This window comes from Nuphar pumila, chromosome 6 (assembly GCF_984573655.1).
Source record: "Nuphar pumila chromosome 6, dmNupPumi1.hap1.1, whole genome shotgun sequence".
In the NCBI taxonomy this organism is placed as follows: domain Eukaryota; kingdom Viridiplantae; phylum Streptophyta; class Magnoliopsida; order Nymphaeales; family Nymphaeaceae; genus Nuphar; species Nuphar pumila.
Genome location: NC_143254.1, coordinates 18676282 through 18703794, shown reverse-complemented (window position 1 = coordinate 18703794; position 27513 = coordinate 18676282). Strand labels below are relative to the sequence as shown.

The 27513-nt window shown below is 37.3% G+C and overlaps 1 protein-coding gene across 3 annotated transcripts in view; it reads left to right on the top strand.

Moving 5' to 3' along the window:
• Positions 1–22637, top strand: part of LOC149834187 (acyl-acyl carrier protein thioesterase TE3, chloroplastic-like) — a 34318-nt gene extending 11681 nt beyond the window's left edge. The window contains exons 3-6 of one of the 3 annotated variants that reach the window (XR_016432513.1): positions 21233–21342; positions 21464–21559; positions 21706–22035; positions 22244–22637. Coding sequence is in view for 1 of the 3 variants with exons in the window: in XM_090010008.1 (XP_089866134.1) it covers positions 21233–21342; positions 21464–21559; positions 21706–21825 (326 nt within the window). In the remaining 2 variants the exon portion in view is untranslated. Of the gene's footprint in view, positions 1–21232; positions 21343–21463; positions 21560–21705; positions 22218–22243 lie in introns of those variants that run through there. The other 2 variants (XR_016432512.1, XM_090010008.1) reach the window with 2 other exon arrangements.
• The last annotated feature ends 4876 nt before the right edge of the window (positions 22638–27513 follow it).

Sequence of the window (27513 nt, the reverse complement as noted above, 5' to 3'; positions counted from 1 at the left end):
GTAGAGTCTATTGCACCGATGGGGTGCACTAAAGTATCTGACACTATAAAAATACGAACAAGGAAATTCATTTTCAAATTCAAGCGTTGGTGTCGTATTCACATTGCAGGGGGTTCGGGCTGCCTGGCTGAGTTGGGTCTCGAATCGGGGCGAGTCGCGCTGGAACCCGGGGTTAGCTGGCTCGACTGAGCTCTACTGGCTGCAAGCGGGGAGGGGCCGAGCACCCCTTCTCTGCTAAAAAGAGGAAACAGGGAGGGGTGTCACCCCTCTTCTAAAAAAAAAGAGAGAAAGGGAGCGGGGCGCCCCTCCCTTGTAGCAAAAGGGGAAACAGGGAGGGGTGACGACCCTCCTCTGTAAAAGAAAAAGGAGCAGGGAGGGGGCGATACCCCTTCCCTATTAAAAAAAAGGAAACAGGGAGGGGCGACACCCCTCCTCTGTTAAGAAGAGAAACAACGCCCCTCCCCTCCTCTGTTAAGAAGAGAGAATAGAGAGAGGGTGGGGTAGGAGGATTGGCACCCTCCTGCCGGTGCCACCCTGATGGACCAAAGAGATCAGAGAGGGGGTGAGGCAGGAGGGTCGGCGCCCTCCTACCGGCACCACCCTGGAGAATATATATATATATATATATATGTGTGTGTATATATATATATATAGAGAGAGAGAGAGAGAGAGAGAGAGAGAGAGAGAGACCTGGGGGGCGGTCGGGGTTTTTTCAGTGAGCAAAGGGGGACGGTCGGTGAGTCGGGAGACTCAGGCGAAGTCGAGAGAGGGGAGGGCTTGGGTTCCGTCGGCGACAGTTGGGAGGGAGAGAGGTAGAGACGGGAGTTGGGAGAGAGAGGGAGGTCGAGAGGGTTCAGGGAGGTCGCGGCTTACGCAGGGGGGAAGAGCGCATGGGGAGAGGGAGTGTCGGGGAGAGAGAAAGAGCTCAGGGGGTCTGCGTTCTTTTTGTAAAAGAAAACCCCTTGCGGGGGGGTTTAAATAAGAACACGGGGGGCAAAATGGATCCGGATTCAGGTTGGATCCAGTTCAGTTCCAACCTGGATCCGAAGTATATATATATATATATATATATATATATTTAAATAGTCGGGTTTTGCGTAGTCAATGGCAGTAGTGATGAGCTTGCCCTTTTAACGAAAAAAGTATTATCAAGTGCACTTTTTTGGAATCTGAATTCTATTATTGACCTACGGAATTTCTTGAATCGTGCTCTAGTTGATTGTTCTATTTGCAGATAGCCTTTTTAAGTTTGTACATAGTGTTTTTTCCCCATCTCTTATACTATTCCTGGTGGGAGTGCAATATACACTTCTTATTATAGATCTTCATGTAAAAATGCATTCTTAACATCGAACTAACACAAATTGAGTTCAACTTAGCAACTATTGCAAATATTTCTTGATAATCAATGCCATATATCTAAGTATATCTTTCTGCCACCAACTTGGTCCTGTACCTTTTAATAGAGCCATTAGGTTTAAACTTCACGGAATACATCCACTTGCTTCCAATCACTTTTTTTCCTAGAGGAAGTGCTACAAAATCTCATGTCTAATTCCTCTTCAAAGCATCCATTTCACTAAGCATGGTCTCCTTTAATATATGAATTTTAAGGATCTCTTCTACACTTAGGAATGATAATTGAATCATAGTTTGCAACAAAGTCTTGATAGGATTGAGAGGTAGCGTTCTAGGAAATAAAGTGACTGTCTTCTGCCCTTTTGAAGAGCTATAGGAAGATCAAGATCATCTTCTTGATGAGTGGTAACATTTGATCCTTGAACTGGTGGCTCTTTCAAGGTCCTTGAGCCTAGAGTTTCTTTAATTCTAGACATTGGGAGCTTGAAGATACTTCGTTCACCTTTGCAATATGTTCAAGTAACCTCAGGTAGAGGGTTGACACAAGTGGGTAATGGAATGTCAAGGGAAACCCTAAGTAAGCAAAGTATAGAAACTTCATTACAAACTTCATTCTACAACTGTCCCTTACTTTCGTCGTTGGTACTATAATATGGGATATCTTCAAAGAAAGTCACATCCATGAAAATAATTTTTTTTCTAGTAATTGGGGCCATTACATTTATATCCATTTTGACAAGGAGAATATCCAATAAAATTGCATTTTCTCTCTTTAGGATCTAACTTATCCCTATATATGGAGGGCATATGCACAAAGCAAACACATCTAGATCACTTTAAGAGTATGATAGAAAAGAGGTTCCTGAGGTTTTAATATGCTGATAAGGGACTTTTCACCTAGGTTATCTGCAGACATCTGATTTATGAGGTAAGCAGCAGTGAGGACTCCTTCTGGCCAATATCCCTTAAGCACATTCATCTCAAACATTAGAGCTCTAGTTACTTCTAGAAGGTGTTTATTTTTCCTTTCTGCAACCTCATTTTGTTGGGGTATATTAGGGAAAGTGGTTTGTGTTAAATTATGTAATCAAACTTGTAATTTCGTATATATATTTTATATATATAAGGTAATACATATACATATATATAATATATGTATATGTATTTACCAATTATATATATAAAATATATATAGTCATAGTAAGGGTAGTTTAGGAATTTTACACATATTCTTTTTCAAGAATATGTTTTTTTTGTATTTTCTTTTTTCTTTTTCTTTTTGTATTTTTGTTTTTTGCATTTAATGCATTGTACATGCATTGGGAGGGGCCCAACCCACTAGTCGTTGGACCCCTCCAACGGTCACAAATGTGACCGTTGGAGGGGCTCCAACGACTATGTGGAGCCCCTCCCAAGGCCTCCTCCAAGCCCTATTTATATGGGCAGCTCCTCTTGTATTTTCTCAAGGGATTTGGGATTATAGCCCAACCTCTTTAGTGTTTATGAAACTTATGGGTGCAAGTGCACATTTGTGATTCGGTGTGTTGTGTTTGTTGTGCACAAGTGTTCTTGGGTGTGTATGTTCACACATTTATTCTTAAGGTTGTTGTGTTATCGACTAAAGTATCTTGTTGAAGATACTTTCACATGGTATCAGAGCCTCGTTGAAGAAGAAGAATTGCGACTCGCCTTCTTTTGCATTCCTCGGGAAGCGTGCCTTCAAGTTTTTTGAAATCAAAGAGGATCATCTTCTTCGAGCAATATTTTAGGAGCTCCTTTTGTCAAGAAAGACGCAAAAAGTAATTAAGGTACATACTATCTCTTGCATTCTTTCCTCTCTAATGGGCGAAAAAGACTCCCATTTCTCTCTTGGGTTTAAGCTTAATGGCTCAAACTATCATGTTTGGGCCGGTAATATGGAAGCCCATATTAAAGGAAAGGGGCTTTGGGGTTACGTTTATGGATCCATACCGGAACCGGAACCCAAAATTACCATTGTTGAAGGAGGTGATATTAAGATTCTTGAAGGGGATGAAAGACAAAAGGCCCTTGAAGAGTATTCTAAGAAACATGATGATTGGGAAATGAAGAACTTCAAGATATTATCTTGGATTTTCTCATCCGTTGAGACCAAGATAAATGCCAACATCATCAAATTTAAAAGGGCTTCCGAAGCTTGGGTATATCTTGAGAAAATGTACACCTCAAGAGATCTATCCCACAAGTACTTTCTTCAAAAGAGGGCTTTGACTCTCCAACAAAATGACATGACCATTCGGGAGTACTTTGCCGAATTATCCTCTATTTGGGACGAGCTCGCAATTCTTGAACCTAAATGGAGTGGTGAGGCTATCGAATTAAGGCACAAACAAGTTGAAGAAGACCGGTTCTTCAATTTTTTAAATGGCCTTAGACCCGAATTTGAACAAGTTCGGTCCTCTCTTCTCTCCGCCTTCACATCCCCCTCACTCGAAGATGTTATCACCAAGCTAAGTGGTGAAGAAACCCGTATGGGGATTGGCAAAAATAACCCTAGCATTCTTGTTACTTCTTCTACTCAAGAAGATGGTGAAATGGCTAATGCCGTGTCAAGACCGAGAAATAACATGAGGACCTATAGACCTCCTCATTTCAAGAATCAAGGTCAAGGAGGAAACGATCGGTATGGCAAAAGAGACTATAGCAAAGTAACTTGCTATCATTGTAAAGAACCCGGACATATCAAACCCTTGTGTCCTAAATGGAAGAAATTGATTGCAACGGCTATGGCATCTCAAGTTGAAGAACGACCCCCTTTATCAAGTGAGTCTCTTTCTCTTCAACAAATCGTGGAAGCCCTACAACCTCTTCTCAAGGGAGGTACTTCCGGAGCCGCTATGTCATCCTCTTCCCCCGGTAAGACATCTTGGCTTTTAGATTCCGGGGCATCCTTTCACATGACCCCTAGTTATTGCACTCTTTCAAATTTTTCTAAAAGTGCTTTTCCATCCTTTGTATCAATCGCGGACGGTACATCTCTTGAGATTAAAGGAATAGGTAATTTTGAAAAACAAGACTTCTTTGTTCCAAAAATTCGTTTTATCCCAAACCTTAACCTAAATCTTCTTTCCGTTTCCCAACTCTCGGACCATGGTTGCGATATAAAATTTTCTTCTAATAAATGTTGGATACAGGATCGCCAGTCCGGGAGATTGATTGGGGAAGGCTCTAGAAGAGGAGACCTCTACTACGTAGATTTTCTTCAAGTTCCCAAGAGTCAATTTTGCAACGTCGTCCAAAACAAAGACATTCATGTATGGCATAAGAGATTGGGTCATCCCAATATTGTTAAAATCTCGTACTTGCCTTTTGTTAAACATCTTTGTAAAAGTGACTTTTTGTGTAATGAATGCATTCTTGGGAAAATGAAATGTTTGCCCTTTCCTCAAAGATCCATGTTTACGACAAAACCATTTGAAATTGTCCATTCCGATGTATGGGGACCGGCTCCGGTAATGTCTAAAGGAGGTTTTTCATATTATGTAATCTTTGTGGATGACTATACTAGGTTTTGTTGGATCTATTTCCTTAAACATAAACATGAAGTTTTTTCAACCTTTAAAAATTTTCACATGATGATTTCAAATCAATTCAATGGATCTTTAAAAATTTTTAGGTCTGACTCTGGAGGAGAATACCTCTCAAATGAATTTAAGGGTTATCTTGAAAATTTTGGAATTCTTCACCAAAAATCATGTCCAAAAACCCCTCAACAAAATGGGTTAGCCGAACGAAAACACAGGCACATCATTGAAACAACTAGGACTTTGCTCATTTCTCAAAACATTCCAAAAAATCTTTGGGCTGAGGCAGCTCTTACCTCTGTCTATCTCATAAACCAACTTCCATCGAAAAATTTAAACAAAATTTCTCCCTTTGAAAAACTGTATGATAAGGAACCTGATTATAGCAGGTTAAGGGTCTTTGGGTGTAAGTGTTTTGTTCTTACTGATAAGAATGACAAACTTTCTCCAAAGGCCATTCCTTGTGCCTTTCTTGGCTATTCTGAAACCCAAAAGGGGTTTCGTTGTTATGATATCAAAAGTGATAAGTTGTATGTTTCCAGGAACGTGAGTTTTTTGGAAAATGTTAGTGGATTTGAAAGTTGTGACCCCCATAATGAAAATATGGATTACTCTTTTTTATTTGATTTACTGAATAAGGACGATGATACTAGTGATAATGAGTCAGATCAAGGTAACCCAAATGAACTTGAAACCGAGGAAAACATCTCCTTGTCTCCTTCGTCACATCAACCTATTGAATTACCTAGAGACCCTATCACCTACTCTCATAGAGATCAAAACAACTTTAGGAGTGCTCTTGACAGATATAATGATGCCAGTTCCAGTGCCTCTCATAATGAAGTGATCCCTCGTAGAACTGAGAGAAGTAGAAGGCCTCCTTCTAGGTTCATTTCCTATGACTCTTTCTCACCAAGATATAGAGCCTGCCTTAGTGCCATCCACTCTTATATAGAACCTAGAAATTTTGAAGAAGCACGTAAATGCCCTGAATGGATTAATGCCATGGACAATGAACTTGAGGCTCTGAGAAGAGCCAAAACCTGGGAATTCCAAAATCTTCCTAAAGGCAAGAAAACAATATGGTGCAGATGGGTTTTCAAAGTAAAAACTAAAAGTGATGGATCCCTTGAAAGGTATAAAGCTCGCTTGGTTGCAAAAGGATATAGTCAAGAATATGGTATTGACTATGAAGAAACTTTTGCTCCTGTAGCTCGTATGGTCACTGTTCGATGTCTTATAACCGTTGCCTCTATCAACAAATGGAACATCTATCAAATGGATGTGAAAAATGCCTTTTTAAATGGCGATTTAAGCGAAGTCTACATGGATGCTCCTCCTGGAATGGAGACTCCTAAGGGAAAGGTGCTTCGTCTTCAGAAAGCACTCTATGGCCTAAAACAAGCTCCCAAGGCTTGGTATGATAGATTTAACTCTGTTATGATTGAGAATGGTTTTTCCTCTTGTTTTACTGACACTGCTCTATTTGTTAGAAAATCCAATGCAGGGATTGTTATTTTACTTCTGTATGTTGATGACATGCTCATCACTGGGAGTGATTCTAACGGGGTTAAAAGTATAAAATCTATCTTAAAAGATAAATTTGAAATGTCTGACTTGGGTTTTTTAACTTATTTTTTGGGAATTGAAGTGGCATACTCTCTTCGAGGATATTTCTTATCTCAAACTAAGCTTGCTTCTGAGATCATTGACAGGTCAGGTATTACAGATGAGAAGCTGTGTGAAACTCCTGCGGTAGTAGGAGCAAAGATGAAAATTGATGATGGAGTTCCCCTATTGGATCCTACACCTTACAGACAGCTTGTAGGGTCCCTGATGTATCTGAGTATTACCAGACCAGATATATCCCATGCAGTCCATACTGCAAGTCAATTTCAGCATGCGTCTACATCCGTTCACATGAGTGCCATCTTACGGGTCGTAAGATACATAAAGGGTACTCTAAATAAGGGAGTTTTTCTGTCCTCTTCCTCTGATTTAAAATTGATTGCTTATACTGACTCAGATTGGGGAGGTGACCCAAATAACCGTCACTCCACCACTGGTTTTTGTGTGTTCTTAGGAGACTCACTAATTTCGTGGAGATGCAAGAAGCAACAAAAGGTGTCGCTCTCCTCAACTGAAGCTGAATATCGTGCCATGGCCACTACTACCATGGAGATTGTTTGGATTCACCAACTGCTAGAAGACATGGGGATCAAAATTGAAGGACCCACCAAGCTATGCTGCGACAACAAAAGTGCAATCTACATTGCAAAGAACCACACCTTTCATGAGCGGACAAAACACATCGAAATGGACTGTCACTATGTTCGTGAAGCATATCTCCGAGGAGTTATCGACCTTCCTTATGTCACGTCCGAATATCAGTTGGCCGATTTCTTTACTAAAGCCCTGTGCGCTCCGCGGTTCAACTTCCTTCTTGGCAAACTATCGGTCATCTTGCCCTAAGTTTGAGGGGGGGTGTTAAATTATGTAATCAAACTTGTAATTTCGTATATATATTTTATATATATAAGGTAATACATATACATATATATAATATATGTATATGTATTTACCAATTATATATATAAAATATATATAGTCATAGTAAGGGTAGTTTAGGAATTTTACACATATTCTTTTTCAAGAATATGTTTTTTTTGTATTTTCTTTTTTCTTTTTCTTTTTGTATTTTTGTTTTTTGCATTTAATGCATTGTACATGCATTGGGAGGGGCCCAACCCACTAGTCGTTGGACCCCTCCAACGGTCACAAATGTGACCGTTGGAGGGGCTCCAACGACTATGTGGAGCCCCTCCCAAGGCCTCCTCCAAGCCCTATTTATATGGGCAGCTCCTCTTGTATTTTCTCAAGGGATTTGGGATTATAGCCCAACCTCTTTAGTGTTTATGAAACTTATGGGTGCAAGTGCACATTTGTGATTCGGTGTGTTGTGTTTGTTGTGCACAAGTGTTCTTGGGTGTGTATGTTCACACATTTATTCTTAAGGTTGTTGTGTTATCGACTAAAGTATCTTGTTGAAGATACTTTCACAGTTTGAGTATCAATACTATGCTCTCGAGGACAACTCTAAACCGTTTGGGATGTATATTCTATCTCATTATTGGATTTTAATATTTTTAAGGAAGTATGATTCTCTACCATTTTATGATAGATAGGCAAAATAGAAGACACTTTATCTCTAGATTTTAACATGAAAGCCGTAGTAAATTTTGTATAATCATTAATAAAGGAAACATAATATCTATATCCAAAACCAAAAACCATAGGGTCTGGTCCCCATACATTGGATTAATCTAATTCCAGTGGAGATGAGCACTTAGCAGCTTGACTCAAAGGATATGATGTTATACATTGTTTGGCCTTTTGACAAGTCTCACAATGGATGGCATGACTATATTCAGGCTTGAAAATTTCTGGAAACAAAATCCACAAATTTCAAATGCCCATTTTAAGTGCAGAAGCAAAAGTAACTCGGACTTGAATAAATCTAAGTTTCTACTGTACATCATTCAACAAGGAGTTATCAGGGTATACAACTCTCTCTCCTTAAGTCTACAACCAAAGATTCTTCTCGGCCTCAAGTTACAATGTTAGTGAGAAGTTAACATCCTTGGTAACAGAGTTTACAAATATAAGGTCAATAAGAAATTTTGGAGTGTGTAACACAGAAGGAAGAGGGAAGCATATCGTGCGAAGTGTCCCTTTTCCCAGGATTGGAGATATAGATCCATCGACCAACCTTAGGTTTCTAATATGTATAAATGCATCATAAATAGTAAACAAGGATCTCATACTAATCATATGATCAGTGACACCAGAATATATGATCCATCCACTAGAAGCAAACTGAGCAAAAACATCGATACCTTGTTGAGCATGATCGGTAGAGGATGGTGTAGTTGACTCCTTCAACTGATCAACTCCTTTCATTTCAAGTTCCTCTATTTTTTTCCTTAGCTGCTCTAACTCTTCCTCTTTGCATCCTTGATGGGTCTAAGGGAGTTTATAGAACCATACGTTGGAGTTTCTCTACCCGCAGTTCTTCCTGCTACATCCCAATACTGGTCTCTGGTATGTCTTTTCTTCCCACAATAGGTACATCTCAACTTATTTTTCTCATCTATGATCATATGATTTGTATGACGTCCACACACTAATACCATCTCTTTCTCTTCCCCTCTTTCCAAACACATTAGGAGAGATATGATCACTAAGAAAAGCAGATTTTTCCTCGATTGACTCATTAATAGTAGCTAAGCTCATTGGATCCTCTTCTCTTTGAAGAAGAGCATACAAAATCCCAAGAACGGTAGCTCATCTCTTCCCATAATACTCTATTTTACATGCTCATACTCACTATCTAGTATCTAGGCACAGGAACTCAAATACCTTCTTTTCTTCTACTTCTTTCTGATACTCCTTCACACATTATATGCATTTCATGCATTGAGAACACTTTCCTTAAGCTAATGACTTAGCTCCTTCCACAATGTTCGAAGTTCAATATAGTATTCACCCAAGGGTTGTCCTTGTTTGCACTACTCACCTTGTCCATGAGGTCACAATTCTTAGCTACATTAGTATTTTTTAATAGGCATCAGACACAGCATCCCACACTTTATTGGTGGTCTTACAATTCACAAAAGTTTTACTAATTGATGGCTCTATGGATTGAAGTATCCATGCCATGACAAGGCAATTATCGCATTCCCAATCCAGATAGCTAGATTCATTTTTATTGAGTTTCTGCATGTTTCCATTGATATACCAAACTTCTTTTGGGCTACAATTGAAATCCTAACTGATTGGGACCATTCCTCATAATTTTTTCATCAAACTTGATATTTGTTTTAGACTTGAAAACTTGAAATTTCACTTGTAGTTATCCCTCATCCACTAGGGCATTTAACGCCACTTGACCCATCACTTGCAAGGGTCAATGGCTTTTCTTTGGAAGCATCCATCCACTTCTTTTAGCGAGCCCTCTTAAAATTAGCTTGACACGTCAATGAGAAATAAAAGTCTCATACACAAACAACAAGAATTCTTTAAGTAATAGGCAGCGGATACACTCAACCCAAGCACCTATACAACTCCTCATTGCTGCCAACAACCCTAGCCATGCATAAAACATTTCCAAACATGGATACCAGTTCAAAACCCATGACTTTACTCATGTTCACAAGCATCTTAGATAAAAATTACATGAATCCAAACCACAATTTTGGCCTTAATTTCTCATGCAACTCAGAGGAGCTAAAATTCCCAAATCCATATGGGGAGGGCAAGAAATTTAAGGGAAAATTGTATCTCCTTCAACTCACATCATCAAATTCTGCAAAATGTTGAAAAAGTTCCTAAATACCTTCTTGATCAAACCCTAAACCCAAAGTGAGAGCAACATCCATTTGGTCTCGTTTGATTTCTTTGAGGGATGTCACCTGGCACTCCAACTGTAACGCTCTGGATTTCCAAAATAACCCTTTGTGTAAATTTTATGGATTTCTTTTTTTCTCTTTGCAGTAGAATTTAGAAAAGATTTTAGCGAAAATAGACGATAATTAGTTGTCAGTTTTAGAAGATGCCAGGTAAGTCACAGGTATGTGGTAAATCACTTATTATCCACCAAGATATTTTAGTTAAGCAAACCAAAATGAGTTATTTATTATAAACAGTACTGTTTAGTAAAACAATACTAGGTATTAGGTATTGGATAACCAACTCTAGCACAATGACTCTTATGAGTATTATTTTTATATAGTAGTTTATATAGACATGCATAATCAAGAATCACTTTTGATCGATTGCTCAGACATATTTAGCCGCAATGAGCACAGACTCAACAAGGCACAACAATTACTCTAGTGCAGCGGCCCTTACGAGCACGATGCCCTTGAAGGCGAAAGTGAAATGAGCCATCCTGACTGGGTTCTAATAATGAGGGCATCATTATGCCATCCATGCTAGCTTAGGTGAGTATTTTGCCAAAAATTTTGGCAGCATCTCTCCTATTTAACAGAGAAAATGCTATATTCCTTTTTAGCTCGAAGAGCACCTTATCAGAAATTTCGGCAACATCTATTTTGTTTATCAAAGAAAATGCTACCTTTGTTTTTGGATAGATGTGCATCGTTGTGCTTATGTTGTATCTCTCGTGGTTTATTAGAAACCTAGGCCTTACGCTAGTAACTTAGATATTTGCATAAATACGGTTTTGCGCAAATACGAAACCTTTTTAATAGGAGTTTTTTTGCCAAATAATGTTTTGAACGTGTCAAGTCTTTTGAATCACTTTGAACGATAGGAATCAATCATCATTTGTATGCTTATTACAACACGATTATATTTATTAAAAGTAGGAGCATGTGCATATAACAACACAACGACAAAGTAAATAGCATAAAGCAGGTGCCTATGCACATAATAGTGTGATGACAAAGTAAATCGCGTAAAGCAAAGCCCGATGAATGAAACCACGCATCGGGCTAAGTAAAGTGCATAAAGTAGGGTCCGGTGAATGAAGCCATACATCGGGCTAAGTAAAGTGTGTAAGCAGGGGCTCGATAAATGAAATAACGTATTGGGCTAAGTCAAGTGCGTAAAGCGAATGTATATATATTTATATATATACTAAATAGGGAAGTAGTCGCAAGGATACACGCCTGCATATTGAAGTAAGCTTTATGTGGCCTAGAGGGCATAAACCAAGGATTAAGATCCTATGACACGTAATTCACCATATATATCGAGAAATAGTCGTAAGGACACATGCATGAACACCGAAGCAAGCTTGCGGTGGCCTAGAGGGCGTGAACTAAAGATTAGAAACCGATATTGTTTTAAAAAGGTGTACGGTAAGAAAAATCTCACCGTACATGATAGTTATTTTAAAAAATATAACTTGAAATAGAGAGCGACGCGCAAACCTACCAAAGATCCAGCAGAAGTGACTCAGCGCAAGCGTAAAGGCTCTCGTAGGTCTTGGCCGACACGTCTTTACATTCAGTATGGTTATAACCAAGTGTGTCTTGTGTAGAGCTCGTCAACGCGAAGAAACGAAGATATATAAGACAAAAATGGATCAAACCTAGCTTAGGTTCAAGCCTACCTGAAGTGAGCTTTGTTCAGGTCAAATGGGCTGGACATAGTCAAGAAAGAGATAGAGAAAGTCAAGCTGTAAAGGTCAAGTGATCTTAACTCAAATGGGCGTGACACAGGCTAAGACTAAAAAATAAAAAAGAGAGAAAAGCTAACCTGGTAGGCCAAGTAGGCTTCACCAAGCGGGCTTAGTTTAGGTCAGGCAGGTCTAAGCTCACCTCATGTGAGTTTGATGCAGGTCAAGTGGGCTTGACCTAGGCTTGAACCAAGAGAGAGAAAGAGGGAAGAGAAGAAAAAGAAAGCTAGAGAAAGAAGAGAGAGAAGGGAGCGACATTTTTATCTAAAAGGGGTCTTCTCTTATTTATAAGCCAAAATGTAGATCTTGGACGTGGGTAAGGTTGGATCTGACCTAGATTATCCGATCCAGATCCAAACTTAAGGAGAAAGTAATAAAATGACACATATATTCTTATGGGGCTCACTAGATATTGTAATGAGATATTGCGGAAATATAAAGAGTGCTTATAAGCACTTACAACAATGAATAAAGGAGACAATATCACAAGTCCACTAAGGGACAATACAAGCACAAGCCTTTAAGAAGGCAACAATATAAAAAGCCTCTTATTGAAAAGAGAGAGAGCTCTCTAGAATGAAAAATATACAAGGGGTTCACCCCTATTTATACAAGAGGGAGAGGAGAGAAAGGAAGGCCAAAGGCCTCAAAAGGAGAGCCCAAAAGGGGGCTCCCATGGAGTCGTTGGGAGCCCCCAACGGTCACATTTGTGACCGTTGGAGGCTCCAACGACTCTATGGTTGGAGCCCTTTTTGGTCCTTAAAAAATACAAGTTATTTCAAACAATCATTTTTCTTCCTCTATTGTAGTTTCCTTGTTTCCCAAAATGAAGAGGTTTATAGGTTCTTACATTGTTACCTGATTTTGATACGGCAAGTACTTCATCAACATGTTTACTCATGCCAAGCCTTGTCTCCTCTTGAGTGATTTCGGCAATAGCATCCTCAATAAGAGGAAAAATAGATCTATGGAGAAGTGAGGATCTCACTTGCTCAAATTCGGGACGTAGCCCAAAAAGAAATTGAAACAATCGTTCTTGTTCCATTTGTTTTTGTCTTAAGTCAATATCTTTCATAGAAACCCATTTTGGCTCTAAAAGAGTCAATTCATCCCATAGTGGGTTTAGGGCACTATAATAGTATTGAATGCTAGAATCACCTTGTTTGGTGGTTCTAATCTTTTCTGGCAAGAAATATGCTCTTGCAAGATCCTTTTGGGTATACATACCCTTCATAAAGGGACCAAGCCTCATTGGCTCTACGAAATTTAGCTATATTAGCACATACCTTAAGCTCAACATTGTTCATAAACCACGCAAGGATTTTCGCGTGATTGTTTTCCCAATCTTCCACTTCTTTTTGATGATTTTCAATGGACTTGAGGCGAGCATCTCCTTGAAGAGCCTTTTCTTGACCTCCTTCGTCCTTCGTGAGCATAAGCTTAGGTTCCAAAACGGTACCCATGACAAAACCCCAAGGTTTCTTTCATTTGAGATTATTTTCCATTGCCGATGCCCACATCATGTAATTCTTTCCATTGAGCTTGAAGGATAGGTCAATCTTTGCCTCCATGATGTTTCCAAGAAGTGAGAAGAGATCCACAAAATATGAAATACACTAAACACACCTTTCTTTCAAGAATCGAGTGGCTCTGATACCATGTAATGAGATATTGCAGAAATATAAAGAGTGCTTATAAGCACTTACAACAATGAATAAAGGAGACAATATCACAAGTCCACTAAGGGACAATACAAGCACAAGCCTTTAAGAAGGCAACAATATAAAAAGCCTCTTATTGAAAAGAGAGAGAGCTCTCTAGAATGAAAAATATACAAGGGGTTCACCCCTATTTATACAAGAGGGAGAGGAGAGAAAGGAAGGCCAAAGGCCTCAAAAGGAGAGCCCAAAAGGGGGCTCCCATGGAGTCGTTGGGAGCCCCCAACGGTCACATTTGTGACCGTTGGGGGCTCCAACGACTCTATGGTTGGAGCCTCTTTTGGTCCTTAAAAAATACAAAAAGAATTGTAAAAAAATAAAAAATAAAATTAAATTTTTAACAAAACTCGAAAATAGTTGTTTTCTAAAACAACTATGTGAAATTACAAAAATACCCCTATCGGGTATTGATGTAATATATATATATATATATATATATATATATATATATATATATATATATATATATATATATATATATATATATATATATATATGAGGTACATTTTAACAAATATTTCTATAGGATATTTATGTGGGGCCCACAAGATATTTTGTGAGATATATATGTGGGGTCCACATGATATTTTTGTTAAAATGTATCTCTCTTTATGTAAATATTTACATATATATATAAAGAGAGATACATATACATATATACATCACGTATATATGTATATGTATCTATCTATATATATATATATGTAAATATATATGTTTCTTTTTTCTTGTAAAACCCGAAAGGGTATTTTAGTCATTTCTCTCCATTTTGCGCATATTCATAATTATGAATATGCTGTAATTCTTTTTCCTTTTTTTACTTTTCTTCTTTTCTTTTTTTCTTTTCCTTTTTTGTCTTTTTTTTTTCTTTATTTCTTTGTTGACTCAAAGTCAACCTTGGAGGGCTCAACACTAGCTGTTAAGCCTCTCCAACGGTTAGAATTCTAACCGTTGGAGGGGCTCCAACAGCTAGTGGAGCCCCTCCAAGGCTCCTTTTCCCTCTTATAAATAGGGGAGTTCCCCCTTTGTAAACTTCACTTCTTGGAGCTTTTGTTCTCCATTCTTCTCAATAAAATTCTTTATATTTTGTATACCTTTGTGCATTTGAGTTTCATTATTGTACCTTTGTGTACATTTGTTTTAAGTGTTCTTGTGCATTTGTGCACATTGGTGGTGTTGTGCTTATCGCACACTTTATCTCATTTTTGAGATATTTTCACATGGTATCAAAGCTAGGCTTAAAGGAAAAGAAGATCGTGCTTTTTTCCCTCTTCGTTGGAGTACCTCGTAAAGCGTGCCATTAAGTTGTGGTGGTTGGAGTGAAGATTCGGCTCTTCATCCTATATTTTAGAAGCTTCCTACATCAAGAAGGGACTCATTTCGCATTGTGGTACGCATTTATTTCTCTTTGTATCATCTCTAATGGGCGAAAAGGATTCTCACTTCTCTCTTGGCTTCAAATTGAATGGAACGAATTATCATGTATGGGCCGGGAATATGGAGGCCCATATAAAAGGAAATGGTCTTTGGGGATATGTTCAAGGAACTATTCTCGAACCCGAACAAAAAATTACTACCCTTGAGAGAGGGGAGATCAAGGTTCTTGAGGGAGAAGAAAGAGAAAAGGCTTTTGAAGATTACAATAAGAAGCATGAAGAATGGGAAATGAAAAATTACAAAATACTCTCATGGTTCTTCTCTTCGGTTGAGACCAAAATTAATGCCAACATTCTAAAGTTCAAAAAGGCATATCAAGTATGGGAATATCTTGAAAGAATGTATACTTCAAGAGATTTGTCCCATAAATACTATCTCCAAAAGAAGGCTTTAACTCTTCAACAAGGAGAAATGTCCGTTAGAGAGTATTTCACCGAGTTATCCACTATTTGGGATGAACTTGCCCTCCAAGAACCTAAATGGAGTGGTGAGGCTATTGAATTGAGAGCCAAACAATTAGAAGATGATCATTTCTTTAACTTTTTAAATGGGCTTAGACCCGAGTTTGAACAAACTAGATCCTCTCTTTTGTCTTCTTTCTCTTCTCCTCCATTGGAAGATGTACTTACCAAATTAAGTGGAGAAGAAACTAGATTGGGAATGAATAAAACCAATCTAAGTGTGTTGGTCGTTCCCTCTAAAGATGAGGATGAGGGTGCTTATGCCGTCTCATGACCGGGGAATAATGTTAAAACCTATAAACCCCCTCATTTTAACAAAAATCAAGGAGGAAGAGAAAATGGTGGGCATTATGGAAGAAGAGATTATAGTAAGATCATATGCCATTTTTGCAAAGAACCGGGTCACATTAAATCGGTATGCCCTAAATGGAATAAGATGGTGGCTATGTCTACTACTTTTCAATCTACCAAGGAGGAAGGTCCATCAACTTACAACCATGCTACTTTGGCTCTCAATCAAATCATGGAAGCTCTTCAACCACTCCTCAAGGGATCTGTTTCCGGAGCCGCCATGACCACCTTCTCTCCTCCCGGTAAGACTCTTTGGCTCTTAGACTCGGGTGCATCCTTTCATATGACTCCAAATGTTTTTGCACTTTCTAAATACTCAAAAAATTTGTCACCTTCTTTTGTCTCTACCGCGGATGGGGCTTCTCTTGAAATAAAAGGAATTGGTGATTTTGAAAGACAAGGTTTTTCTATTCCTAAAGTTAGATTTATACCAAAACTAAATTTAAATTTGCTTTCCGTCTCTCAACTATCGGATCATGGGTGTGATATCAAATTCTCATCAAATAAATGTTGGATACAGGATCGCCGGTCCGGGAAGTTGATTGGGGAAGGCTCTAGGAAGGGAGATCTTTATCTCATGGAATTTCTTCAAATTCCAAAAACCTCTTTTTGTAATGTTGCCCAACATAAGGATATAAATGTTTGGCATAAACGCCTTGGGCATCCAAATATTGTCAACCTTTCGTATTTACATTTTGCTAAAACCTTATGTAAAGACAATTTCAATTGTAATGATTGTATTCTTGGTAAAATGAGAAGCTCACCTTTTGGACAAAGAACTATGTTTTCAACTAAGCCTTTCGAAATTGTGCATTCGGATGTTTGGGGACCGGCACCCGTTGTGTCTAAGGGAGGATTTTCGTATTATGTTATTTATGTGGATGATTTCTCAAGGTATAGTTGGATATACTTCCTCAAACATAAACATGAGGTTTTCTCTACTTTTAAGGTTTTTCACAAGTTAATACAAAATCAATTCAATAGTAAATTACAAATTCTTAGAACCGATTCCGGGAGAGAATATCTCTCAAATGATTTCAAAAGTTATATTGAAAATAATGGGATTGTTCATCAAAGGTCTTGTCCTAAAACTCCCCAACAAAATGGGTTGGCCGAATGAAAACATAGACAAATAATTGAAACTACAAAAACTTTGCTAATTTATCAAAAAATTCCAAAAAGATTTTGGGCCGAAGCAGCTCTTGCATCGGTTTATCTCATCAACCGACTTCCATCCAAAAACTTGAATCAAATATCTCCATATGAAATCTTGTATAAAAAAGAACCCGATTACAATAGGTTAAGAATTTTTGGTTGTAAATGTTTTGTTCTCATCGATAAGAATGATAAATTATCTCCCAAAGCTATTCCTTGTGCGTTTTTAGGATATTCGGAAACCTAAAAAGGTTTTAGGTGTTATGATATTAAGAATGATAAACTATATGTTTCAAGAAATGTAACCTTTTTAGAAAACATAAGTGGTTTTGAAGAACACAAAACCCATGAAGATAATGCCGATTATTCTTTTTTGTTTGAACTATTATCTAGAAATGAAGATTTTTTTAGCGATGATGAATTAAATGAGAATGGGGATATAAGTGAAAGTATTCCTCAAACCATTCATGATGAAGAAGAAATGATAAATGAACCAATTACCTATACTCATAGAGATAAAAACACTTTTAGAAGTGCAATAGAGAAATATAGTGACCTTAGTGAATCTTCCAACGACTCTCGAAGAACTGAAAGATCTAGGAAAAATCCTTCTAGATTTATATCCTATGAGTCTTTTTCTCCAAAGCATAGGGCATGTCTTAGTGCCATTCACTCATATCAAAAACCTAGAAATTTTAAAGAAGCTAAGGAAATGATAGAATGGAGGGATGCCATGGACAACGAACTTAGAGCCCTCAACAAAGCCAAAACATGGGTTTTTCAATGTCTTCCAGAAGGAAAGAAAACAATAGGATGTAGATGAGTTTTTAAAGTCAAAACCAAGAGTGATGGCACTCTCGAAAGATATAAAGCCCGTCTTGTCGCAAAAGGATATAGTCAAGAATACGTCATCGATTACGAAGAAACCTTTGCTCCTGTTGCACGAATGGTTACTGTAAGGTGTTTGATCACCATTGCATCTATTAAAAAATGGAATATTTACCAAATGGATGTTAAAAATGCATTTCTAAATGGGGACCTTAATGAAGAAGTTTACATGGATGCTCCCCCTGGTATGAACGTACTAAAGGGGAAAGTCCTTCGTTTGCAAAAAGCGCTTTATGGTTTAAAACAAGCCCCTAAGGCTTGGTATGATCGATTTAATGATGTGATGGTTCAAAATGGTTTTTCCTCATGCTACACTGACACTACTCTGTTCGTCAAAAAGTCTGATGCAGGAATTGTGATTTTACTGTTGTATGTTGATGATATGTTGATAACAGGTAGTGACATAAAGGGCATCAGAAACATTAAAACCACTTTAAAAGAAAGGTTTGAAATGTCAGACCTGGGGTATCTGACTTACTTTCTTGGTATCGAGGTAGCCTACTCTCATAGAGGCTATTTTTTGTCTCAAACTAAACTTGCCTGTGAGATTCTTGACAGATCAGGTATTACTGATGATAAAATCTGTGAGACCCCAGAAATTGTGGGATCAAAAATGAAGATCGATGATGGGAAACCTTTGGAGGATCCTACCCCCTATCGGCAACTTGTGGCTACCCCCTACCGGCAACTTGTGGGATCTCTAATGTATCTTAGCATCACAAGACCAGACATCTCTCATGCCGTGCATACTGCAAGCCAATTTCAGCATGCTCCTACATTCGTTCATATGAGTGTCGTTCTCCGAGTTGTCAGATACATAAAGGGAACTTTAAACAAGGGAGTTTTCCTTTCCTCATCTTCTGAGTTAAATTTGATTGCATATACTGACTTTGATTGGGGAGGTGACCCAAATAATCGTCACTCCACTACAGGCTTTTGCATTTTTTTAGGTGAATCCCTGATCTCATGGAGATGTAAGAAACAACAGAAGGTGTCTCTATCATCCACCGAAGCAGAATATCGTGCCATGGCGTCTACAACTATGGAGATTGTCTGGATTCATCAGTTGCTGCAAGACATGGGGATTCCAATTCAAGAACCCACAAAGTTATGTTGTGATAATAAGAGTGCAATCTATATTGCTAAGAACCACACGTTTCATGAGCGGACAAAGCATATTGAGATGGACTGTCATTATGTCCGTGAGGCATATCTACAAAAAGTCATCGATCTTCCTTATGTGACGTCCGAATATCAGTTGGCAGATTTCTTCACCAAGGCGCTTTGCTCTCCAAGATTCAACTTTCTCCTTAGCAAACTTTCGGTCATTGTGCCCTAAGTTTGAGGGAGGGTGTTAAAATGTATCTCTCTTTATGTAAATATTTACATATATATATATAAAGAGAGATACATATACATATATACATCACGTATATATGTATATGTATCTATCTATATATATATATATGTAAATATATATGTTTCTTTTTTCTTGTAAAACCCGAAAGGGTATTTTAGTCATTTCTCTCCATTTTGCGCATATTCATAATTATGAATATGCTGTAATTCTTTTTCCTTTTTTTACTTTTCTTTTTTTCTTTTTTTCTTTTCCTTTTTTTGTCTTTTTTTTTCTTTATTTCTTTGTTGACTCAAAGTCAACCTTGGAGGGCTCAACATGAGCCTCTCCAACGGTTAGAACTCCAACAGCTAGTGAAGCCCCTCCAAGGCTCCTTTTCCCTCTTATAAATAGGGGAGTTCCCCCTTTGTAAACTTCACTTCTTGGAGCTTTTGTTCTCCATTCTTCTCAATAAAATTCTTTATATTTTGTATGCCTTTGTGCATTTGAGTTTCTTTATTGTACCTTTGTGTACATTTGTTCTAAGTGTTCTTGTGCATTTGTGCACATTGGTGGTGTTGTGCTTATCGCACACTTTATCTCATTTTTGAGATATTTTCACAATTTTTGTGGGGCCTGCACATTTTCGAGGTTTTGCCGATATTTTTTACAAATAAAAGTGAGTACACCATTCTCTTCGTCTTAACGAGATGAAACAAATTGCCTCTGTGAAATTTTTTCATTTTGCCAAATGAGTGCGCTATGGTTCCCTAAATGTTTTGAGCATATATTCCTGAGGATACGTGTCTTAAGTATAATTGGCTATGCAAAATCCCTTTGTTTCGCATTCCAGGTCAATACAATAAAATTACGTAAAAATACCTCTTATTTTTATTCACAAGTTTACTGAAAAATTGTGGATCTTACACCTACCTTGAGTTGTTTGTTCAATGCTCAAGCTCTGATACCATCTTAAACTATGTCACTTCTACTTGCAATATGATTTAGAAGGGAAGGAACTAAAGAAGTAAAGAAGGAAGAAGAAGAATAGGAGAAGGGAGACATTGAGAATAAGAGAGTAAAACCTATTGGGACCCTCCTTTCTTGTATACTTCATTTTTTTTATCTTTGGCTCCAGAAAAGGTGGACAAGTAAAAGGGTCCTCATGTACAAGTATAAAGTCAAACAGTTAAAAGTAACTAAAATGTAGTCAATTAGTTCTGGACATCAAATATACCCCTTTCAACAGTATTACAGCTTCAGTAAATCTCCTTTTGGAGAAAGAGCTGTTTATCTCTTTGTACATGTATGGTGTACGGGCATGAAACCGGGTTTTAGGAAACCCTATGGTTGACCCTAGCATTTGTATATTATGGTGATGTTTTACAGTTTCAATAGATCTCCTTTTACAGTTAAGAGGTACAAAAATGTATCTCTGCTAAATTACATATACTATTTTCCTTAAACTAAAGCAAACCACTATTTTCATGCTTTTAGCAAATGTCCTTTTGCTAAGGATTATTATGAGGATGATGATGATATCTTTGTACTTTAAATTTGGATAGTCGTTTATGCACATGGAAGCACCAACTTTTTTTGTATATGCACGTGTGTGCTCGCTAAGATTTTCTTTTGGAACACTTGGTGTATAATCATATAATTGAGTCGTTTGTATGATGCATTTCAATTTTGTTGCACCAGTTCTAATGTTTTGGATTTCCTGATCTCTGATATATTCTATTAGTTTCAATATTTAACAGGTCGCCATGAACTCTTTGAAAGAATGGTCCTGAGTGTAGATGCAATTGCTCGCACTGGTGAAGCTTTGGCACTGTCAGAGTTGTCTCTCAAATTCTTTGCTCCTCTAAAGGTCTGGTTACACTTGACATAGTGTGTATATTTGTTCTATAAGATTCCCAAGAAATCCTATAGTCTATAGATGGCCGTCCTAGTTCTGAAAAATAACTTGAGTGTATATTGCTGGCAGCCAGAGTGGTGAGAGGTTTGTTCTGAAAGTTAGGGTGTCTGGTTACTCAGCTGATCGCTTATTCTTTGAACACTTCATCTACAAGTTGCCAAATAAAGAGGTAAGTGTTATTACTTTGTATTAACTATTATGTTTAGAATGACAGATCTTAGTCAAGAGATGTCTTCCTATCCCATTCTTGCTATTTCAAAAGAGAAGCAAAACTGATTTATGGCTCTCACTGATGCTTGCTTCTTTTCATTGTAGCTGATTTTGGAAGCCAAAGCTACTGCTGTCTGGCTTGACAAAAACTATCGCCCTGTTCGTCTTCCACCAGAACTCAAATCAAATCTTGTTCTGTTCTTACGAGCTGATGAGTTTAATTGAAGTTGATGGCCCAGCTTATTGTGGACCGTGACTCAAAACAGTCGAGCACTTAAGCATTTCTTAGGAGCTTGTTGACATGATTTTTCATTTCTGGTGGGAAGACCAGTGCATGTTAGCATCTGCTCCTATTGAATATGACAATCTTTCTAAGTTTTGGCTGCAATTGGATCAACTATATTTCATTCTCCATATTATTTACCCACGATCATGGTAAAGTTTAATAATTTTACTCTGTTGATGTACGCAGGCACTCCTGGATTTTTAGCTAAATAAATTTTTGTGGTCTTTGTTAAGATCTTATTCCTGATACCATATGTAAGAATGAAACTTTTCTTTGTAGTACCAACAACAGTTTGAATCACAGGTGTGTAGTGTTGTTACTTTAGGCGGCATTTGATTGTATATTTATGATCATCAGATTGTGCAGAACGTGCAGTTGCTCTTCAGTGCAATCCAATTTTCAAGATGCTGAATTCGTCACAGCTTGCTAGTCCATTAATTTTTCAGGTTTCAAAGAAAATAGTCGAATTTCTTCAGAAGCACAAAAGGCCTTGCAGATCCCATGTCTCCTCTCTGCTTAAACAATGATAAAATGGAATGTTCAACTAGACATAATCAGGTCTTTGTAAAACCTGTAAATAGCTGGAGATTGTGCTTTTATTGTTTATACAGTATATAGTGGAGATAGGTCATTGATAGCTTAATGGTAAGATTTGTAGACAGTTTGAAACAATGAACAATTAAAATATGTTAGTGTGATAGGTAGTCTTATGTATTGCACAAGGCTTGATATAATCTATGCAATGTCACCACATGGCCAACAGGGTGGTTGTGAAGGTCTCGGATCAAACCCCATTAGCATACAGGTGTGCTAGTTGCTTTCAGAGGTGGGTCATGTGAGGCAAGGTGGTTGTGGGGCCTTACTCAGGGTTTTTCAGCCCTTGGTAAGGGTTTCTCATGAAATAAAAAAAAAATATAGCACATGCAATGAGTAAGGCGTGCATGTCTATTGATAATCTTTGATATCAATACTGGTATTTGAATGTTGTGCACAAGATGTTTAGATATCTTAAGCATATTTTATACTATGTGATTTACTACACTGAATTTCTTGCTATAATTAAGGGTATAATGATAAAAGTTAAAATACTGAATTTGAAGATTCTAAATTAACTAGTGGTTGGGTTTTCACCCTTTGTGATAGAGCGTTTGCATGAGTATAAAAAACATACCTTTATAACTCACTTTACAATAAAATTTGAGTTATTGTTTTGGCATATGCTTTTAGAGAAGCTAAGTGACTTAAAAATATGTTATTGAATATTTCATTAAATGAAAGCCAATACATGTTATTTCAATATTTTGTGATCAACTATATATAAAACAAACAATTTGAAATATAATAATAAGTCTAAACACATTAGTGTGAGACAATTTTATCAAACAAATAATTGATAACAATGCTATATCGTTGAAGTTTGTGAGGTCATGTCAAACGAAAAGCCTTTCCAGAGACGTTATAGTTAAATTATCGATAGGAATGAGAATTAAGTCAAACTAATACATGTATTGAGTTGTACGCCCCTTCATCAATTTGCTTTATTTCACTTGTCTAAAAAAGTTTTAAAAGAAATGAATAGAATTTTTTAGGTGTTTTCTTTGGAACGGATCGGGACCATCAAAATTGCTCGGTAATTGGAAGTTGGTTATGAGTCTTTTGGAATAAGGTGGGCTCATATCTGAAGGCACTCCACTCTTAATATCATGCTTTTATGTCATTGGTGGTGGTGCTTAGTAACGGAGGCCTCACCTTGGACCAATTTCATAAAGATCAAATATAGATTAGAAGCCCCCCCTACAACGTCTAGGAATCCCACATGGAAGGACTTGCAGGCGTGAAAAGGTTTTGTTAAAGCTTATAAGAACTTTTTTGCAGGGACTGATTATTGACCGGTCATCTAGTGGAACTAAATGGGTGGTAGATTTTCTGTGGCCTGCTATTTGGTGTGCATCGAAGATGGAATATTGTAGACAAACAATTTTTTTTTTTTAGGGTTCTCAACCAACATTTGTGTTTGCCCTGAAGGAAAGTAAATGCTATGACTTGATGAAATTGAGATGGTTGTTCACACTCAAGAGGATTAGGGTGTGAACTTTAGAAAAAAAAGGAAATTCTTAGAAGATGCACCAAACATGTCGGAGCACACTCAAATACGTTTTTTATCATAAAAGGGAGAATAGCCTGTATTTCAAAAGGTTAGGCGTTTTTCTGTCTTTTTAACCAAAATTCAGTTTTTCCATATTTTGACCCACAAACTAACATCCTTAATCATTTCTGATCAAATGAGAGGTTTTTAGCTTTCCACCAAGCTAAGAATCACTTCAATCTAATATCAGAGTGAAAATTTATAACCAAAAAAGTTTTGGTTTTGAAAATAACTTGTTTAGAAAAGCCCACTTTGAGGGCAATTTTGATATTTTAAATAGCTAAATTTGATGACACGCCCAAAATACTGATCATGGAGGATGTTGGCTTTCAAATTCACTAAACCGTTCATCAAATGGACCACTAAATCTCAAGAACATTTTTCTAAATTATGTTCAGAATATATTTAGTCAATTTGGATCTGACCCACTCCAAATTTAGAACCAAAATGATCCTCGGTAGATGGGACATGTCTCGTCTACCACGATCATTTGAATTTGGATTACCCAATCCAATTGATCATTGGTAGATGGGTGAGATCTAATTGGATTTGAGCCTAGAACAAGATCTGTTTCATTCAACTTAGATCTAATCTGATTGACTGACCCAATCCAATTGATTGATTGTTGGTAGATGGCCCATCTACCGAAAGATCTTGCACCATAAGAGCACTCAGGACACCTATAATACCCCTAATTCGGTTCATTTTCAACACACTTGTACTTAAAGGAGAATTGGGAGTGTACCTTCTTCCTTGCCTTCCGTTCACTTTGGAGAGCTTCCCTTGAGATAATTTTCCTATCCTCTCTAGGATAGATAGCTTTCTTGGGTAGCTAGCTGTCTAGTCTAACTTTTTCACTTGGTTGGTCACGAAGCTCAGGAATTAGGGAGAGTGTCAAGCATTTTGTTAGCCTAAGATAACTCCCTTAGGATTTTCTGATGTTTTTGTGGGAAAATACTAAGTAACTACTCTTGTATAGTTTAGGAATTTGTTTTCCTAGCTTTGTAGAGTAGCTTTTCCTATGGGGAGTGCCATTTCCCAATGAGAAACCCTGTTCAGAATAGGAATACTCCGTTCATTTTTAGCTAAATTTTCATTGTCAATATTTGTTAATTGTCAGTTCCTCTTTTTTGCCTATTTTTGAGGCTTGATGAGTTCCACCACCAAGGCTCTCTCTCTCTAAGGTACCATAGAAACTTTGTTGAAAAACCAAGAAAAGTGATTCCTAGAAAAAGTCTCAAGATCAGGTTATCTCTATCACTTGGGGAAGATCGTCGGATCTCATACCAGCGGAATTCGCATATTTTCTAAAATCGGTGTGGAATTTTCTAAAAAATAATATTTTGTAAAATCTTTGCTTGTAGATTTTTTTTATGATAAAGCTGAGGTTGGTCAGAACCTTACTTGTTCATTGCAAATAAAAGGACATTACATCTAAGAATGAAAAAAAATCTCTTGGAAACCGGTTTGGAGGTTTGTATTAAGATATATGGTTATACAAAAGAAAAATGAGAACAATAATTTTTTTAATGCAGTGGCTCAAGTATCACTAGCATATATATATATATATATATATATATATATATATATATATATATATATATATATATATACAACTCTCCAGATAAGGTATAAGGTTGTTATGATATATCTTCAACTATTTGCTAGGATATCACTATAAGGATTATCGTGATCTCAAATTATTTGGGTTATCTGGACTGTAACAAACAGCGAGATCATCACTCTAACATGCTCTCCTTCAATTGGAGCATGGGGATTGATGATGCCCAACTTGCACTTGAGTTGAAAAAACTGATCTCATCCCAATGGCTTGGTAAACATATTTGCACAATGTAAATTTGTTGGAACAAATTGAGTTTTAATCGAGCCATTCTGAATTTTTTCTCTTATAACATGACAGGCAATCTCTATGTGTTTAGTATATTCGTGGAACACCGGATTTGCTTCAATATGCAATGCTGCCTGATTGTCACACATCATCAACATAGGTTGAGGAGGCTTGATTCCTAAGTCAGTCAAGAAATATTTCAACCATGCTAACTCACAACTAGCAAGCGCCATTGATCTGTACTCTGCTTCAACTGACGATCTTGATATTGTTGTCTATTTCTTTGTTTTCTAAGATATTGAACTATTTTCTAACATTGTGTAATAACCTAAGGCAGATCTTCGATTTTCTGAGCATGATGCCCAATTCGAATCACAAAAAGCAGTCAATTGAAGTTTGCTATCAGATGACAACAGTATGCCTTGGCCTGGCGCAGACTTGAGATATCGTAAGAACATCTATACGACATCAAGATGTGGCCTCCTTGGTGTATGAATAAATTGGCTTAAAATATTGATACAATAAGCTATGTCAGGCCTTGTAATGGTGAGGAATATCAATCGACCCACTAGTCTTCGATAATGACTCGAATCATTCAATGGATCTCCTTCCTCTGAATTAAGTTTTATATGTTGTTCCATAGAAAAATCTAACGGCTTGGCCCCTAAGTACTCCTGATCTCCAATAATGTCCAATGTGTATTTATACTGTGATAAGAAAATGCTCTTACTAGATCTTTCAACTTCGATTCTCAAGAAAATTTAAGTATTTCTAGATCCTTAATGTAAAAAGCATTATTTAGAAGTACCTTTAGTTGACTGATTGTTGAGATGACATCTTCAGCAATGATGATATTGTTAATATATACGAAAATAAATATACATCCATGCTTTTTGAAGTAAGAAAATAATGAATAATCTGCCCTAGATTGAGTAAAGTCAAACTCTTTAAAAAAACTTAAAAATTTTGCAAATCAATTTCGAGATGATTGTTTGAGGCCATAGAGGGATTTATTGAGCTGACAAACTCGTTGTTCCCCCTGTCGGCGAAAACCAAAAGGTAGTGTCATATAAATTTATTCGTCAAGATCGCCATGTAAAAATGCATTGTTGACATCAAATTGATGGAGAGCCCAATTTTTTACGGTGGCTACAACCAAGAGGCACCAAACAGTAACGAGCTTTGCTATAGGAGCAAATGTTTCATAGTACTCAAGACCTTCAATCTGTTTGGAAAAGGAAGACATGACTGTTTAGTAAAAGGACAAATTGATCATATTCCATCAAACTTACGAGAATTCAATTTATTAGAATTAATGAGATACTAAAAACGAGAATTTGAAATATGCCCAAGGCGATAATGCCAAAGGTGAGCAGAGCTAAAATTAGAAAGAGCAACTCCACTCTGGATTTCAATCATATAAAGTCCATTTGCATTTTAGCCACTCCAGTAGTCTGCTTCAAGTGACAGTCCTGAAAAATACAAGATTCATTAGTGAAAAGAACATCACATTGTAAATCTTGGGTCAATTTGCTAACAAATATCAAATTGTATTTAAAACTAGGGACACATAAGACATCAATGTGGCATATTTATGAATTTATACTTGCACAACCAATGTGAGTGACTGTA